The sequence below is a fragment of the Alexandromys fortis genome, unplaced genomic scaffold, assembly GCF_014885135.2.
Source record: "Alexandromys fortis isolate MF-2015 unplaced genomic scaffold, M_Fortis_MF-2015_v1.1 scaffold_31, whole genome shotgun sequence".
NCBI classification, from domain to species: Eukaryota; Metazoa; Chordata; class Mammalia; order Rodentia; family Cricetidae; genus Alexandromys; species Alexandromys fortis.
The window spans coordinates 6928405-6945814 of record NW_026067974.1 but is presented as its reverse complement, the minus strand read 5'-3'; the positions used below and the strand labels follow the sequence as shown (position 1 = coordinate 6945814).

The 17410-nt window shown below is 51.6% G+C and overlaps 2 protein-coding genes across 3 annotated transcripts in view; both read left to right on the top strand.

Annotated features, from left to right (window-relative positions):
* Itga3 (integrin subunit alpha 3) overlaps nt 1-10115 on the top strand; it is a 30312-nt gene extending 20197 nt beyond the window's left edge. Inside the window, exons 20-26 of one of the 2 annotated variants that reach the window (XM_050156914.1) lie at nt 137-319; nt 487-609; nt 1260-1373; nt 2711-2809; nt 7540-7665; nt 8007-8148; nt 8842-10115. In XM_050156914.1, the coding sequence (XP_050012871.1) occupies nt 137-319; nt 487-609; nt 1260-1373; nt 2711-2809; nt 7540-7665; nt 8007-8117 (756 nt within the window). In that variant the 3' untranslated portion in view covers nt 8118-8148; nt 8842-10115. The remainder of the gene's footprint in view (nt 1-136; nt 320-486; nt 610-1259; nt 1374-2710; nt 2810-7539; nt 7666-8006; nt 8149-8841) is intronic. The other variant, XM_050156915.1, reaches the window with a different exon arrangement.
* Nucleotides 10116-13025: 2910 nt separating this feature from the next.
* The window catches only part of Pdk2 (pyruvate dehydrogenase kinase 2), a 14598-nt gene continuing 10213 nt past the window's right edge, over nt 13026-17410 (top strand). Inside the window, exons 1-2 of the mRNA XM_050156684.1 lie at nt 13026-13286; nt 14926-15067. Coding sequence (XP_050012641.1) covers nt 13169-13286; nt 14926-15067 — 260 coding nt within the window. The 5' untranslated portion in view covers nt 13026-13168. The remainder of the gene's footprint in view (nt 13287-14925; nt 15068-17410) is intronic.

Sequence of the window (17410 nt, the reverse complement as noted above, 5' to 3'; positions counted from 1 at the left end):
TGGAGGTGCTTATGAAAGGCAAGGGGGACGTTGTTCTGGGTCCAGGGTTCAAAACTGGGTGGGTTGAGGGCTGTTGAGTTGTAGAGAGTTTTCCAAAAGTTGGTAACCATGACACACAGGTCATGTGTGCCCACAGGTGAGCCCAGTGGGAGACGGGCTGGCAGCTTTGGGCACACTGGTCCTAGGTCTGGAATGGCCCTATGAAGTCGCCAATGGCAAGTGGCTGCTGTACCCCACGGAGATCACCATCCATAGTAATGGGTCCTGGCCCTGCCAGCCACCTGGAAGCCTCGTCAACCCTCTCAACCTTACTCTCTCTGTGAGTTCATCGGTGGGATGCTCCATGTACACCTTACCTGCATGCCAGGGGGCAGGAAAGCCAGTGTCTTCCCCGGCCACGTCAGTCCCCTCTGTCCCTCCCCTGTCCCCCATCAGCTGTTCTCTCTCTCTCTCTCTGCCTCCCCAACAAATCTCTTCCCTCTTCAGGACCCCGGAGACAAGCCACATTCTCCACAGCGCAGGCGGAGACAGCTGGATCCCGGGGGAGAACAGGGCCCCCCACCTGTCACACTGGCTGCTGCCAAAAAAGCCAAATCTGAGACTCTGTTGGTGAGTGACCAGGGCAGTGGTGGGAAGGACGACACAGCCTGTCACAAGGCACGTGGGCATCAGGGGCCCATGAAGCAAGGCAGCCAGAGACCACTCACACAGAGACACAGGTCTAAAAGGGTGCTGTGGAACTGGGCCTCAGGAGTCTCCTGCCAGGCCTCAGGGAGGATCCATCACAGTGGACTCAAAGGGGAGCTGCGGACTGGATTCCAAGACTTCACACCCTGTTGGGGGCTGTTTTGCTTGGGCATTTGGGGTAGAGTGTAGAGCAGAGTGCCCTACGCAAGAAAAGGTTGAGAAGCAAACATGGGGACCTAGGGGAGGCATAACTGGCTAGAGAGCTTGAAGGGGTATCCCAAGCCAACCGACAACACGCAAAGTACCTGGCTTGGGGGAGATTTCTGAGGCTGGGACTTGGCAGCCTGAGCAGGGTCTATGCTCCTATTCGTGTTCCCTGAGATGAGTTTAGCCCAAGAATGCACCTTGAATGTATGTTTGAGAAGTAGAGGAACACACATGAGCAAAGCAATGTACAAAGCCCTTTGTCCCTCAGGGTAGGATGAGGTCTAGAAGGGCAGAGGTTAGCAGAGGCAGCATCAGGTCTAGAGAGCCAGGCAGTCTTACGTCTGTCTATCTCCTGTCCACGTCAGACCTGTGCCAGTGGCCGTGCCCGCTGTGTGTGGCTGGAGTGCCCCCTTCCTGATGCCTCCAACATCACCAACGTGACTGTGAAGGCACGGGTGTGGAACAGCACCTTCATCGAGGTTAGTGCTCCACTGTCCTCCACCTGGGTGAGGAGAGTGGCAGGGAGGGTTGGTGACAGCCAGTGTGGTGTGTGTGTGTGGTGTGTGGTGGTGTGTGTGTGTGGTGTGTGTACTGTGTATGTGTGTGTACTGTGTGTCCTGTGTCTGTGTGTGGTGTGGTGTGTGTGTGTGTGTATGGTGTGTATATGTGTGTGGTATGTGTGTATGGTGTATGTGTGTGGTGTGTGTGTGGTGTGTGTGGTGTGGTATGTGTGGTGTGTGTGTGTATGGGGTGTGTGTGTGTGTGGTGTGTATATGTGTGTGGTATGTGTGTATGGTGTATGTGTGTGGTGTGTGTGTGGTATGTGTGGTGTGGTGTGTGCTGTGTCTGTGTGTGTGTGGTGTGTGTGGTGTGGTATGTGTGGTGTGTGTGTGTATGGGGTGTGTGTGTGTGTGTGGTGTATATATGTGTGTGGTATGTGTGTATGGTGTATGTATGTGGTGTGTGTGTGGTATGTGTGGTGTGGTGTGTGCTGTGTCTGTGTGTGTGTGTGTGGTGTGTGTGTATGGGGTATGTGTGTGTGGTGTGTGTGTACCGTGTGTGTGTTGTGTGTATGTGTGTGGTGTAAAATAGTGTCATGTTCTACACAGTTGTGTGTCTGTCGGTGTAGGCCATATCCGTGTAATGGTTGCGTGTCTGTGTGTGCATGTACAAAGCTTCCAAAATGACCTCTCGTGTGTCCATTACATTCTACTGTGGTGCCTTTGCCTCTGGCCCCCCCTGCTGGAATGCCGGCTTTCTTTCTGTCTCTGTGTGTGTGTGAATTCCCTGTTCAGCCATCAAGGTCTCCATCGAACTTCACTTCTCACCCCTGAGATCCTGTGTAGCTTCAGCAGCTAGAGTCCACTCTCTTTCCACACTGCACAGAACTTCCTCAGAAGCCGCAAGGGTCATCTGTCCTGCCTGGATAGGTTATGGTGACTCTCATGCTGGCCTTCCCTTGCTACCTAGTGTCACCTTTTTTTAGGACTAGACTCAATCGTTCTGGTCTGTGTGTTTGGTTTCTGTGATAACTACTCAGTTTCCAACATGGGATCACAGAAGTCACCTAGGCAAATGACGGGGTGTGGCTATGTGCCAGAAACAGGTGCTGGGTAGATTTAGTCCCTGAGCCTGACCTAGACTGTGACCTTCCCCATCTCCGCTGTCCCAGCATCAGCACAGGACCCAGTGCACAGAGGAGTGAGTGACATGCATTGTGTGTGTGAAGAGGCTGGATGCAGGGCCTTGCAGGGAACTGAAGCAGGGAGGCTGAGAGGCTTCAGCTGCTAGCCCTGACCCCTCTATCTTCCTTTAGGACTACAGAGACTTTGACAGAGTCAGGGTAGATGGCTGGGCCACTTTGTTCCTACGAACCAGCATCCCTACCATCAACATGGAGAACAAGACCACATGGGTGAGTGGGTGTGTTAACAAGAGCAGCGGGCTCAGGCCAGGCCACACAGCACAGGGTATCTCTAAGAGGACGCCGATGCTGGGCCTGATGGTATGAGCCTGCCATCCTGGTTTCTGGGAGACAAAACAGAAGGGTCGCGAAGGGTCTGCCCAGGCTATGGAGTGAATTTAACTTACTGATACTCTGTCTCCAGACTAAAAGTGAGGGGCTGGGGAGGCGGCTGTACACGCATGAAAGTCTGAGTTTGGATCCTCAGCTCACAAGCACCTAGTTAAAAGCTTTTAACTACATGCCTGAAACTTCAGGCTTTAGGCCAGGGAAGACAGAGGAATGCTGGGGGCTTGCTGCAGGCCAGTGTAGACGAAACAGCTACCAGTTCAGTGAGAGACCCCGCCTCAAGGCAAAAAAGATAGAGAATGACAGAGGAAGACATCCAGCGTTGATCTCTAGCCTCCAGAAGGGCACGCGTGTATGTGTACACACACACCACACACACACACACACACACACACACACAAACACACACAATTTTAAAAGAGAGAGGAGGCTGGGCATGGTGATGCACACCTTTAATTCTAGCACTCAGGAGGCAGAGGCAGGTGGATCTCTGTGAGTTCAAGGCCAGCCTAGTCTACAGCATAAATTCCAGGACAGGCCCCAAAGCTACACAGAGAAACCCTGTTTTGAAAAACAAACAAACAAATAAATAAATAAAATAAATAAATAAATTTAAAAAAGCTGATCATGGAGGAGTAGACTAGAGGCTGCTGCAGAGGACTAACTCAAGTTTGAGGCTGGCCTGGGCAACTCCAGGAGTTCAAGAACAGCTTGGGCTACAGAGCAAGACTCTGTCTCTCAAAAACTCGAACCAATCAAACAAATCCTGAACAAGAACAGCATTTGTATGTATGGCTAGAGAGCCCATTGGGATAACATTTAACAATAAACATACAACAACAAAAGTAAATTATGGTCAGGGAGAAAAAGCCAATAGTCTCTCTTTGTCAGATCTTTTCAAGTTATTCCAGCCCAAGTCAGATTCAGGAAATTCCAAAGGGGGGAAATGTTCTAAGTGACAGCTGGAAGCAGTATGACAGATTGCTAAGAATTTGTTGTGGAAAGGATGTTAGTGGAAACACACAGGAGATACACAGCGCGGGGTGAAGGGGAGCTTGCCGAAACACTCTGACTCCACGGAGTGAAGAAGAGTGGAGAAAGGGACAAGGGACAGGAAATGCAGTCCGTGTTAAAGACTGCCTCCTTCTTCCTGAGACAGGGTCTGATGATATAGCCCTGTCTGGCCTAGAACTTACTCTGTAGACCAGGCTGGCCTTGAGCTCACAGAGATCCTCCTGCCCCTGCCCCTGCCCCTGCCCCTGCCCCTGCCCCTGCCTCTCGAGTGCTGGGATTAAAGGCGTGTGTCCACGATGCCTGGCCTTTTTTAAAAAAAGGAAATGATTTATTATATCGATGTGTGGGTGAGAGAGGCAGGCATGCTATAGTGGCCATGTGGAGGCCATCTGTCTGCAAGGAAAACACTTTGACCCTCTTGCCAGCTCCAAGCTGCATTCTCAGTGAGTGCAGAAGAAAGGTTGTGAAAAAAAAAAAAAAGAAGAAAGGTCGTGGTGGCACAGGTCTATAATCCCAGGATTCGGGATGATGCAGGAGGATCAAGAGTTCAAGATATTAGAAGAGTTAGAACATATTTGAGAAAGAAAGACAGTTACCTCACACCACCAGCAAACTGCCTTGAGGTTAAATGAAATATTTAAAATTTGGAATTAAATGTGTTCCAGAAGAGAAAACAGAATAATTTGATAGTAACCCTTAACCATGGGGAGAGTGAACTATGTATTTGGTTTTTAATTAAAAATTTATTTTCTCGTGTGTGAGTATTTTGCTTGCATGCATGTGTATCACGGGTATGCAGTGCGTTCAAAGACCAGAAGAGGGCGTGGTTCCTGGAACAACAGCAGACAGTTGTGGGTCACCCTCTGGGTGCTGAGACTTACATCTGTAAGAGCAGGAAGTGTTCTTAATTGCTGAGCTGTCTCTCCAGCCCCCATTTTTTTTCCTTCTAAGATAGGGTTTCTCTGTGTAGCCCTAACTTTCCTGAAACTCACTCTGTAGACGAGGCTGGCCTCATACTTAGAGATCCGCCTGCCTCTGCCTCTCAAGTGCTGGGATTAAAGGCGTGTGCCACTGGTCCTTGGCTCCAATTTTTTTCTTTTAAATTGTATTTTTTATGTAGAGGGAGCATGTGTGTACCACAGTGAGCACGCAGAAGCTATAGGACTCTTGTAGGGTCAATTCTCTTCTCCCACCTCATGTGGCTGAGCATGCAGACTCGGGCTGTCAGGATTGGCAACAAGCGTCCTTACCTGCATCTCACTGCACCATTATTTGTTTTGGGGACAAAAAATGTCACGATGTAGCCCAGGCTAGTCATAAACTTTTGGAGCAGTCCTCCTGTCTCAGCCTTCCAAGTGCTGGCACTAAAGGCGTGAGCCACCAGGAGTGGTTTTAACTTTATTAAAGCCCAAAGTCACCAAGGATGACTCTGAAAAGTTAGTCTATATGAAATGGTAAATCTAGGTACAACGGAAGACGAGCTGAAAGGACAAGTTCCAAAGGAATGTGACGAAGTGTGGGCCTAGTTTAACACGTCAGTATAAAAGTATATGTGAGGTGAAATACAAATACTTAACTTACACTTAGAGAAATAAGAAGGAGCTGGAGAGATGGCTCTGCAGTTAAGAGTGCGCACCGTGCTTGCAGGAAGCCTGCGTTCAGTTCCCAGCACACACGCCAGGCTGCTCACAACCAGCTTTAACTCTGCTCCGAGCTCCATGGGAGCTCCTGCAATCACACGCACAGACCCACACACAATAATCCCAGCACTCTGGAGGCGGAGGCAGAAGGATCTCTGTGAGTTCAAGGCCAGTCTGGTCTATGTGGCAAGTTCCAGGGCAGCCAAGGCTACAAAAGTGTTTCAGAAAACAAGCAATCAAAAAAACCTTTAAACGGGTTGTTTGTCTATCTGATTGGAAAACACTAAAAAGAGAAATGTCGTCTGGCGATGGTTGGTGGTGGGAAACGCTACTGACTCGAGGATAAATTGGCGGCTCCATGGTGGAGATGCATTTGTCAATATTCATTAAAATTTAAAGCACCCATTCCCTTGAATCTAACACATGCTCATATATTTCAAGGAGCTCACCGGACGAGCATGCAAAGATGAATATATGGGGGTATTTTAGAGCATTGTTAATATGAGCTGGGAGTGGGAAACCATCTAAATGTCTGTCATTGAGGAGATTGGCTCAATAAAATGTGGTCCACTTCCTCAGAAGAGACCAAGTTGGCCTTTATCAATTGCCAGGGAGAGATGATGACAGTAATTAAAAAAAATGGGGAAGACGAAGCTTGCAGAGGTGTGCATATAGTACGACCCCATCAAGGTGGGGCAAATGTATCAAGTATATAGAGATAGCTGGGGAGGGCCCATGGGTATAATCTCAGCACTTGGGTGGTTGAGTCAGGATTAAGAGTTTGAGGCCAGGCTGGGCTAATATAACAAGAACCTCTCTCAAAAAAAAAAAAATTCAGCGCAGAGATTTACTGTGCATTTTTGTTATTTGTTCGTTCGTTCATTCATTCATTCATTCACAAGACAGGGTCACTCTGTGTAGCTCTGACTGTTCTGGAACTCACTATGTAAACCAGGCTGGTCTCAAACTCTTCTACTTCAGAGTGCTGGGATCAAAGGCATGTGCCACCCTGCCCAGCTTGTTTGTTTGTTCTTTGGAGGTAGGGCCACCTGTAGCCCAGGCTGGTCTTGAACTCCCGATCCTCTTACCTCCTTCTGGGGTCACCAGCAGGCATGAACCACTGTTCACTGTGGTGGTGGGTTTATCCAGAGCAGAAAATTACTGGAAATCTTTAATTTTCTGTTATGCTTTTTTTAAAAATCAAACTAATTTTAAAAGAGGTGAAAATCAAGCATAGTCGTCTAGAGAAGTTCTACTGCAAAATCTGAAACTTTCTGAGCTACAAATAAAACAAAACCCCAAATCTGAAGCACTTCTGGTCGCAAAGCATCTCTGGTGTGGGCTGTTTAACCCGAATATACGCATGCCTATGCTGTTTGCTGTGCGTTGTCTGTGTGTGTGTGTGTGTGTGTGTGTGTGTTTAACTCTGAGCAATCTATTCATACTACCCAGGTTTAATCCTGTCCAACAGCCTATGAGTAGGGAATTATAATCCCCAGTTTACAGATGAATAACAGAGAGGTTGCATAACTTCTTCAGGGATACATAGCCGGTAGATAGAAAAGTTGGACTTGAACCCAAGTAGCCTGGTTCCCGAATGCATGCTTTGGGCCATGCTGCTACGCTGTAAAGTAGCCGGTAAAGACCTCTTTACCAGAGCACACAAAAGCTCCAGAGAAATGGAATTGCTACCTCAAGGTCACACAGTTTACCAGGACCAGAGCTGATATGCAAGTGCAGATGTGTGGGTCACAAACTCAGATGCCAGGCTACCTACCAGATCTGAGGCAGTCTCCCTGGCTAAATTTGTGCCTAAGAAACTGAACACAAGGACCTGCCAGGGCTTTTTCTAGTCCTTGATCGCCCCCTACTGGCTGTAGATCAAATAACAGAGTCATGGGTCTTGAACCCTGGTCTCCACAGGCTGGCCCCATTGAGTCTCATCTCTCTCCTCTGCAGTTCTCAGTGGACATTGACTCAGAGCTGGTGGAGGAGCTGCCTGCTGAGATTGAGCTGTGGCTGGTCCTTGTGGCTGTCAGTGCCGGGCTGCTGCTTCTAGGGCTCATCATCATCCTTCTGTGGAAGGTAGAGACTCCCAGCCTCGCGGGGCTTTGCACTTCACCCCCACTGCCAGCCAGCGCCAGCATGGCTCACCCCCTCCCTCCATCCCACGGCTCTGCATCCCATTCCTCACCTCCATGTCAGCTGCCCTTTCCCAGACCCTCCCCGCCCCTCCCCACAGCTCCCAGTGCCACCCACGCCTCCTCCTCGGGAACTGCAGGCTGCTCTGGCGTCTGGCCACCCACCAGGCTGGGCCCAGGACTTAGCCTTCCAGGTCCCCATCTCTAAGCCCCAGCTCCCCTTCTGAGTACTGATGGCCAGGTCTGCCAGCACCCCTGATGGCCATCCCCACCTCCTCCCTCCAGTGCGGCTTCTTCAAGCGAGCCCGCACTCGTGCCCTGTATGAAGCTAAGAGGCAGAAGGCTGAGATGAAGAGCCAGCCGTCAGAGACAGAAAGGCTGACCGACGACTACTGAGGGGGCGCCCCCCTTGCCCCAGCCCACCTGGGTAACATGTCCTATGGGCCTCCTCTCCGCAACCTCAGCTGGCTGGGGCCTCTGATTCTGTCTTGTCTGCTCCTCTTGCCTTAGGGCCTGCTTGGATCTCACTTGTCTACCACCTCAAAGCACAGGCCACCCTGATTACCCCCTGGACCCCCCACCTGCACCTGGCTCGCAGGAGCTTAAAATCCCAAGAGCATGCTGGGAAATCCTTCCAGTGAGCATGCTGCTTTCTGAGGGACTGAAAAAGAGAAACAGTCAGGGCTAGACCCACCTCTGTCTGATCCGCAGGCATGCCCACAATGACTCTAAAGCCTATCCCCCTCTCGCTAGGAAGGAGAGAACAGAGAAAGACCAGCCCTTTTTGTCTCGAGTCCCACACATCTCCCTAGGATAACTGTCTCACCTACCCCTAGCACTGGCCATTGGGATCACTCTGTCTTCCTGGCCCACAATCTTTGCATCTGCTTGGTCTCCACCTGCCTCTGTTCTCCTCTGTGCCTTCCTTAGCTCCTCCTTCCTCTGGGCCTGAGGTGGGGATGTTCATCTTCCCATCTCATACTGAGGTTGGGATGTTTGGGTGTGTGTGCGTGTGTGTGTGCATGTGTGTGTGTGTGTGTGTGTGTGTGTTGGGGGGGGGGCATCGTCTCCCACTTGAATGCTGGATACTGACACAATTTCTCTTCTGCCTGAACTCCAGTGTGACTTCTTTAAGCCGACCCGATACTACCGGATCATGCCCAAGTACCATGCAGTGCGTATTCGGGAGGAGGAGCGCTACCCGCCTCCAGGGAGCACCCTACCCACCAAGAAGCACTGGGTCACCAGCTGGCAGATTCGGGACCGATACTACTGATATCCTCCCTGCCACCACTCCCAATTCTTCCTTTCTTCCTATTTATCATAAATTATGACTCTGACAGTCCAAAAGGGGCCACACAGTTGGCTGGCACCAGTAGGCTCAGGCATATATCCCTCTTTAGTGCAGGAATGTTTTCTGGGGCCCTAGACTCTCCTTCAAGACCTTGTGATGCTGAGCACAGCACAGCCCTGGACACTGGACACACAGGGCCTTCTGCTAAGGGCCTGTTCAGATATACCATGGAGGATGCCACGACCAAGCCTCTTTCTGTGCCAAAACCAAGCCAAAGCACCTCTACTGGGAGCCAGGAGGAAAAGGTCCCTGGTGTGGTGATATCTCTCTTCCACACCATATACCCCTTGAGCCATTGTCCCTGGACTGACTTTTCTGTCCAGAATAAAACTACTGACGACAAGGATACATTTGGGCCCAGCTGCAGTTCCTGGCACCCACTGGAGAGTAGGGGATGTTTCTGTGACTTGTGTGCTCAGACCAAGAGCAATGAACTAAAAAAGCAGGTCCCCAGAATGGGCTTTATGAATGGATCTCCAAAACCTTGGCTACAGATGGAGTTGGCAAGAAACGCAGCCCAGAGGAACAAAGCAAAACCATGGACAACCTGGACACACTGTGCTGGGGCTGACCTGGAGCAGGGTAGCATCCTTCAGAGAGCAGGGGATCAATCCTGGCCCAGCAGATACTGGCAGGATGCAGGGGGGATACTTCTGACCCATCCTTGGCCATCTCAGCCTGAGCAAGGCCTGGAGACCCCACAAGACCATGTGGGGTGTGATACTTGAATGTATGGCGGGGGAGAGGCCAACCCCTGCCTCAGCTGGCCGGACTTCACTCCGCCCCCTTGACCACAGAGATGGCATTCTGAGCTAGCTGTCCATGGCTTTCTGAGAAACCTCGCCTTCCCCCTCCCCTAGGAGCTGCATCCCCATTCTAGCAGTGGAGGCTGATTCCCAGGTCCGCTCCCTGAGCCCCGCCCACAGGCAGGCCCACTCCCCAGCTCTGCCCCTCCAAGGTACTATAGCAGCTTCCCCTACCCTGTACCTTCTTTGTATATGGGCTTCTCACTAAAATAAATAAACAACTCCAAGTTTGTACAGCTGCTTCTGCACCTCCCCCAAGCGGTCCTGACCTGTCTCGGTTCAGGCTAGAGGGGTGATAACTTCCCCTAGTCGATCCCTGGACGATGGACCTAGCACCCTACTGCACACCGTGCATGAAGCATTTTAATTCAAGCCCAGAGTTCACTTCATGAGAAAGTCCAGTTCGCCGTGGGGGAGCGCTCTCTTTTTATGTCAAGCGTTGTGGCCTGTTCCTGTGGTGTTCATTTGGGTATTGATTGCTTCCGTTGATTGCTAGGCTCTGGCTTGGATTTGGTCATAGGGAGAGAAGGGAGTTGAGAATGGTCTTCATGTTCATGCAACCCAGGCTGAGCTCAGATGATGTAGTAGGGGATTGGGGATATCAGGTTTGCACACAAACTGGCTTTGGAGAGAGAGAGAGAGAGAGAGAGAGAGAGAGAGAGAGAGAGAGAGAGAGAGAGAGAGAGAGAGAGAGAGAGAGAGGAGAGAGAGAGAGAGGAGAAAGAGTTAACTCATACACTGTGCCTGGCCCTTGATGACGCACTCACCCTTGTCATCCACTGCTTCCTCATTGTTGGGCTGGCAGACGTCTAAGGATCCCTGTACACAGGCCTGGGGCCATTCTGCCTCCCTCACTTTCCTTTTCTCTCTGTCTTCTCTACTACATGCCAGGCACTGTGCCCAGGGCTAGAGATAAAGCAATGACTAGGTCAGATACAACCTGTGCCCTCCCGAAACCAAAGTTCAGTGGGAAAGACACATGAATCAGCAGTTAACCCTCAGTGTGGGCCGCTCTCATGTCTTAAGATCGGGAGACCTAAGGGGGCATGTAAGGAGGCTTCCTAGAGGAGGAGAAGGCCAAGCAGCCAAAGACCTGAAGAATAGGTACAGGAAGCTGAGAAAAATGAGTCAGAAACACCCCCACTCCCAACCCTGCTGCCAAAAAAACAGCTCGGATTGTCCACGGATTGGAGATTAGATTAGATGCTGGTCAAGGCAGCAGGTAGATTGCCTTGGGAGTGGAACAGGGGAATGTGAGATATGAGTAACAAATGGAGCCAAAGCAGATATTAGGACAACTGGGAAGGCTCCAGAAAGCAGGGGAAACTCAGAACTGGGAGAGAGATGGCTCAGTGGTTAAAAGTGCTTTCTGCTTTTGCTGAGGACCTGGGCTGGGTTCCCAGCATCTGCATCAGGCATTTCATAACCACCTGTAACTCCAATCCCAGGTAATGAGATTCCCTCTGGCCTCCACAGGTACCTGCCTGCTCGTGGTATAAATAAGCTCACTCACGCACACATACATACACACATATTTTAATTTGGTTTTCCAAGACAGCGTTTCTCTGTGGCGGCTGTCCTGGAACTCTCTCTGTAGACCAGGCTGGCCTCACACTCAGGGATCCACCTGCCTCTGCTTTCCAAGTGCTGGGATTAAAGGCGTGCACCCCCACAACTCACATTGCTTTTTTTAAGTGCCTGGTCTACAGAGTGGGTTCCAAGACAGCCAGGACTACACAGAGAAACCCTGTCTCGAAAACAAAACAAAAAATTAAAAGACATAATCCAGGCAAACGGTGCCTGGCACACAGCATTACACTCTCCACAATGAAACCTTGTTTTTTCTTGGCTACAGTTATAGACTGTAGTGGGGGGGGGGGCGGACATCAGGCCAGTCTTGCACATCCTAGAAAACACTACCACTGAGTGATCGCCAGTGTAGAACCAATTCCTCCTCCCACTTTTTGAGAGCTCATTAAATTACCCAGGCTGTACTGGAACTCACTCTCCCTTGGGTGGGTCTTGAAGTGAAATGCCCCTGCCTCAAGCCTCCAAGAGTAACACCAGGCCCTACTAAGCCAAGCCCCTGTTTTGGAACAAAAGTCAACTCTTAGCAGGGGGTGTGCTAAGGGTGGGTCAATACGCAGAGAACTAAGGAACCTCTGTAGGCCCAGAGAGTGGGAAACATACCACGTCTTACCAAAAGAGGGCGCATGACGTTTTGTGGGGAAAGAGGCCCGAGCTGCTAGGAACATAGCGGTTGAGCTCCCTAGCTTCTGAATGCCTCATCGGCCGGGAAGACTTGTAATAAGGAAGTCAGCGGCCCAAATGGTTACCTTCTCAGGCTAGGTACAAAGAAGGTTGCCTTCTTAGGTGGTTGTCCAAGACGTTCAAGGTTTTATGTTCAGTCAAATGAACTAGGTTGTAATAAAATGGAACTTCCTAAAATGAACACTGGCAGTAGCTCCTGCCTCCTCCTCCGCTAGTCCTGAGAGGCTTGGTTCCAGGTTTTTTTGTTGTTATTTTATCAATATTGTGCTAAGCAAATGCCATACCCTCTGAACCACACTGCCACCCCAATTTTGGATGTCTTTCACATGAGAAAAGAAAATGACCCTTTTTCCCGGGCTACTTGGATATTTATGGAAAGCCAGTAGGTTCAACACATATAGGATAGACTAGTACAGACTTGGAAGTGTTTATTCTGGGTCCATCATAGGAGTGGGAAACCACAGAGCACTCCTATGGCAGAACAGGTGAGAATCAAGACAGGTAAAACAGGTGCCTTTAGGAAAAAGACAAGGCAGGGAAGAAAGGGTTAAGGAGAGGGAGAAAGGAAGAGACGGGGAAGGAGTTAGGGAAAGGCAAGAGTAGAAGGCCAACCGAAGGGTTAGCGGGACTCTGGGAAGGAAGGGGTTAACCCGGAGCTCGCCCCCAAGAAGTCTAGGGGAGTTAGCGGCCAGAGGCGGGACTTGAGCACAGCCGTGGAAAACAACAGGCCACCTCCAGCACCAACACGGTTAAGGGGGTGGGTCCCGAGAAGAGCCACGTGTCGAAGCGCAAGGCTATTGGTCCTCCCGGAGTTGTTTGTGCGCGGCCATTGGCAACGTCAGGGCGCAGGGACAAACCGATTGGTTAGGCGTTGGAGGTACAACCAGGGCAGGGATAGGGAGGAGGTGGCCGAAGCGCTTCTCCGGGCCGATCTGGGCCAAGCGGAGGGCTGGTGCCAGCTACTCCAGGTCCGGGACAGCAGCAGAAGCCGAGCCAGAGCCTCGGGTGCCGTCGCCATGCGCTGGGTCCGGGCGCTGTGGAAGAATGCGTCCCTAGCCGGGGCGCCCAAGTACATCGAGCACTTCAGCAAGTTCTCCCCGTCCCCGCTGTCCATGAAGCAGTTTCTAGACTTCGGTATGGAGTCAGCGTAGGTGGGCACTGGGGGCGGTGGGCGCGGAAGAGGAGACTCTGGCAATGACAGGTTAACGCCCGAGGTAGAGATTCTGGGTGGCAGGAGGGTTGGTTTGGAAGAGTATGGACAGGAATGGGTAAACGGCGAGGCAAGCCTAGCTGCCCAGAAAGAGTTAAAGGGTGCCCCCTTCACACTGTTGCTAAGAATGGGGGCGCGAGGAAAGCGTTGGGAGGGGCCATGGAGAGTAAGAGGCACTGAGGATATAGGGCCCCATCCAGATGTGATAGAGCTAACGGGAGATCTTGGCTACTGAGAGTGGGGACCAAAAGTAAATAGGGGACGGACGTGCTGCTGGATGTATCAGGGAGATCCAGTCACCTTCAAGACCTGTGCTGTTCCCGAAGGGTGGGGTCCTTCTGAACTGAGCGAAGGAGAAATCCCGGGGCAGCTGGGAAGGGGGCCCTCTGAGTAGGAGGTGTTGGCTGGAGGAGCTCCCCTGAGTGGTGAGCCTCCACCAACTGCAGCTGCCCACTGGGCAAGGACACTTGAAGATCAAATCTGTTCTGGCCTGGCAGCCTTTCCTAGCTGAGCAGAGCCCGAGTTGCCATGAGGTAGTCAGGTGGCTTACACCCTCCTATGGCCGTGCCCGGGTTTCTGGAGATCACTCGCTACCAGTGTTCTGGGGGTTGGAGGTGGCTTTGGGCAGGAGAAAGCTGTGCCAAGTGGTGGATGGAGACATGGTGTGCCCCTCTCTGTCTACATGGCATTCCCATGGTGCCAGCTGGCTATCAGGAGTGGGCCCAGGTCTTTCAAGAGTTGGCTGAGGTTACAGCTGCGTCACAGACAGGAAGACAGGGAGGTGGCAGACAAGATTTGGGCACCTGTTTTCCAGGAGGTGCCTCTTTTTCTCTCTGTTCTCTTGGAATCTTGAGCTTTGCTTGAAGGGAAATCCTTCAGCCCCAGCAAAGAATGACAGCTGGAAGGGACCTGCAGGAGTCCGTCCTCCTGTGTGAGGAACACCGAGCCCCTCAAAAGGATGCCGGCATACCCTGGGTAGCAGAAGCAAGGCCTGGTTTTGACCCTAGGTCTCCAGCCTCTAGGCTAACAGTTCTCATTTCTCCACTGCCGGTCCCTCTTGACCCTGGACCAAGGTCCCCATTTGCTTCACAGATGGTCATTAAACATGGCCAATTCTGCATTGGCATCCATCTGCTTCTTCAGCCTGGATGAGATGGGCTGCCTCCGGGATAACGCTGAGTGTTCCTACAGTCCTGGGAATCTTGTCACAGCACCCCAGGGAGGGAAGGATTTCTTAGGTCCCTCTGCCCCCTGGGTCAGTCCCCTGAAATGAGTGCCCCCACCCCAGAATGGATGGAAAGAACCGTGTTGTGATTTAGGCCAGAACAGTTCAGAATGTGCCCCAGGCGTATCTTGTCTCCCTGGTTAAATGCAGTGAAGTTTTCGCTAAGGGTCAGTCGATGCTACTGCTCCTAGAGTGTAGGCGAAGAGGGCTGGTTCTTTCCTGGCAGTCTCTGCCTGCACTGATGTGTCAACCTGGGTAGTGGGGTCTCTGGGAAGGCTCCACGCTGGTGCCAGTTCCCATGGTTTGCAGCTGTTGATCGATGCCTCTCTTACCCTCAGGATCCAGCAATGCCTGTGAGAAAACTTCGTTCACCTTCCTCCGGCAGGAACTGCCCGTGCGCCTGGCCAACATCATGAAAGAGATTAACCTGCTTCCCGACCGGGTGCTGGGCACCCCCTCAGTGCAGCTGGTGCAGAGCTGGTGAGGCCCCTCACGTTCCATCGCCCTTCCGTTATCATCGTGTTCCTCAATTCTTGGGTCAGAGGCTAGGCCAGAGGCAAGGCACACGGGCTCCACGAGACTGGGGAGTTGCCAGGAACACGTGGATATGCTCAGCCAGAGCAGGGACAAAGGTCAAGTTCAGGCCGTGTCTCACAGTCCTGCTTTCCCTAGGAAACTAGGGTCCCTCCAAGAAAGTGCAGCTTTCCCAGCCGGGAGCGAAAGTCATGCTAAAGTCAGCAGTAACCCTTGACCTGCTCCTGGAGCCCAAGCCCCTGTTTGCCCAGGTAACTTGGGAAACCAAGAAACAAGATGACGGTGCAGTTATCCAAGTGGCAAGACAGTTATCTAACTGTCTTGAATACTGGGGAAGCACCCAGTCAAACACAGGCAGCACAGTCGTCCCTTCCCAAAGCGTTCCGAGGGCAGGGATCAAAAGTTTATTACAGGTAGTCGTAGGCACAGGACTCTGTCTAGAGCTGGTAACTGGAGGCCACTAGCCAATAACTTCACATGAATTATAAACAAAGGTGTGTGTGTCCCTGGGCGTGTCCCTGGCTGGTCATCAATGGGCTTTTGTGGCAATCTCGTCTTCGGGATTTGCGAGGTGGAACGACCGAGGTTTCCCTGGAGCTTGGGAGCTTGTGTCAGCCCTATCTATGGACCCAACACTGTCCCGTGTCTAAGCAAGTAGCAGCTGACTGTGCCGCTCAGTAATAAAATGTGCCTTTGCCTAGCACGCCAAAGCCCTGGGTTGTTCCCTAGCCGTGGAGAAATAGCTTAGGGCACTAATGACACTGACCTATCTATAATCCTAGCTTGGGGGCCGAGGTGGGACAGTCAGGATTTTAAGGCCAACCTGAGGAACTTAGTAAGACCCTGTCTTAAAATCAACTAAGGGCTGGTTTGGGCCAGGTGGGACAGTGGTGGCTCACACCTTTAATCCCCAGCACTCAGGAAGCAGAAGCAGGCAGATCTCTCTGAGTTCAAAACCAGCCTAGTCTACACAGCTGGTTCCAGGATGGCCAGGGCTACATAGAGAAACCCAGTCTTGAAAAACCAAACAACAACAAGAACAAAGGACTGGGACTGTAGGTCAGTGGTAAAGCAGCTGCCTGCTGTAGATGGGGCCCTGAGTTCAGGTCTCAGTGTCACACATACACAAACGCAAAGACGCAGCAAGTTTCCCACAAGGAGCCCTCAGTGTTCCTGGGAGATGAAATTCTGCCAAGACAGGGCAAACAAAGTGCAGTGTAAACAAGTGGAGTCGTCACGAGCAGGGAAGGTTAGAGGTTTTTTGGTTTTTGTTTGTTTATGAAATGACATTGATTGTGACATCTCCCACTACAGAATTGTAGCGTGTCCATTTTGACACTCGTGAAACACAGAAGCGTAGACAGAACACATCCACCCTTACCCTCTTTCCTACAGTCCCTGCTAGGATGTCCTGCGGTTCTTTGGTGCCCTTCCAGCACTGCGTCTGTGCAGGGATGTGTAGCTCCCTGGCTTATTCTAGAGAGGTGGGCTCCAGTAAGGGACAGGGTTGCACACACAAGGTCAGGTGTGCTTTAGGTGCGCTGACTGACACCATGGAGAAAACTGAGCAGGGTGCAGGCGGTACCTGTTTTCCTAGTGGTTAGGAGATTGAAGCAGGGGGATAATGCATTCAGGAGTTCAAGACCAGCCTGGGCAACATGTTTTGAAACAATACAAATGGGAAAATCGAAATGGATGCGCAGAAGGACTTGGATACTCCACAGCTAGAAAGAAAGGCAAGGCTGTGAATGTAACTGAGAAGGTAAGGGGTGGGTGGAGGGCGGTTTGATTTTCAGGTGACCCAACCAGGTCACCCATCACTGAGCACTGCACCGGGAGGTCCAGGACCTCTGAGCCAGTCTGCATGTCTTACCACAGGGTGGCAGAGCTGTGGCGAGGGAACAGAAGGTACCATCTGTTCTCCCTGCCCTCCTCCAGTCTGTCTGGCTGACTGCCTTGGCCGGCTCACCAGCTGGTCCCTGACTTCATGACAGAACTTTTCAGAGCCCTCCCAAGGCGCTGTCCTAAGGCAGTCAGGCAGGGTGCCATGCGGAGGGCAGGATGAGGGCAGGGGGTTGCTGGATTGCCTGTGACTCCCCTTTCCGAGAGCCCGTGAGACATCTTAGGGCTTAGCCTGACTTATTCTTCCCTCAAAGCTTGGAAGGACTACCAGGACATAGCAGGGAGGGGCAGAGTCAAAGAAAACATTCCCCCAGTGGATAATTCAGCCTTCAGGGGCTTGCCAAGGGGGTGGTTGGTCATCTTGATACACTGAAGAGAGCTGCCGGG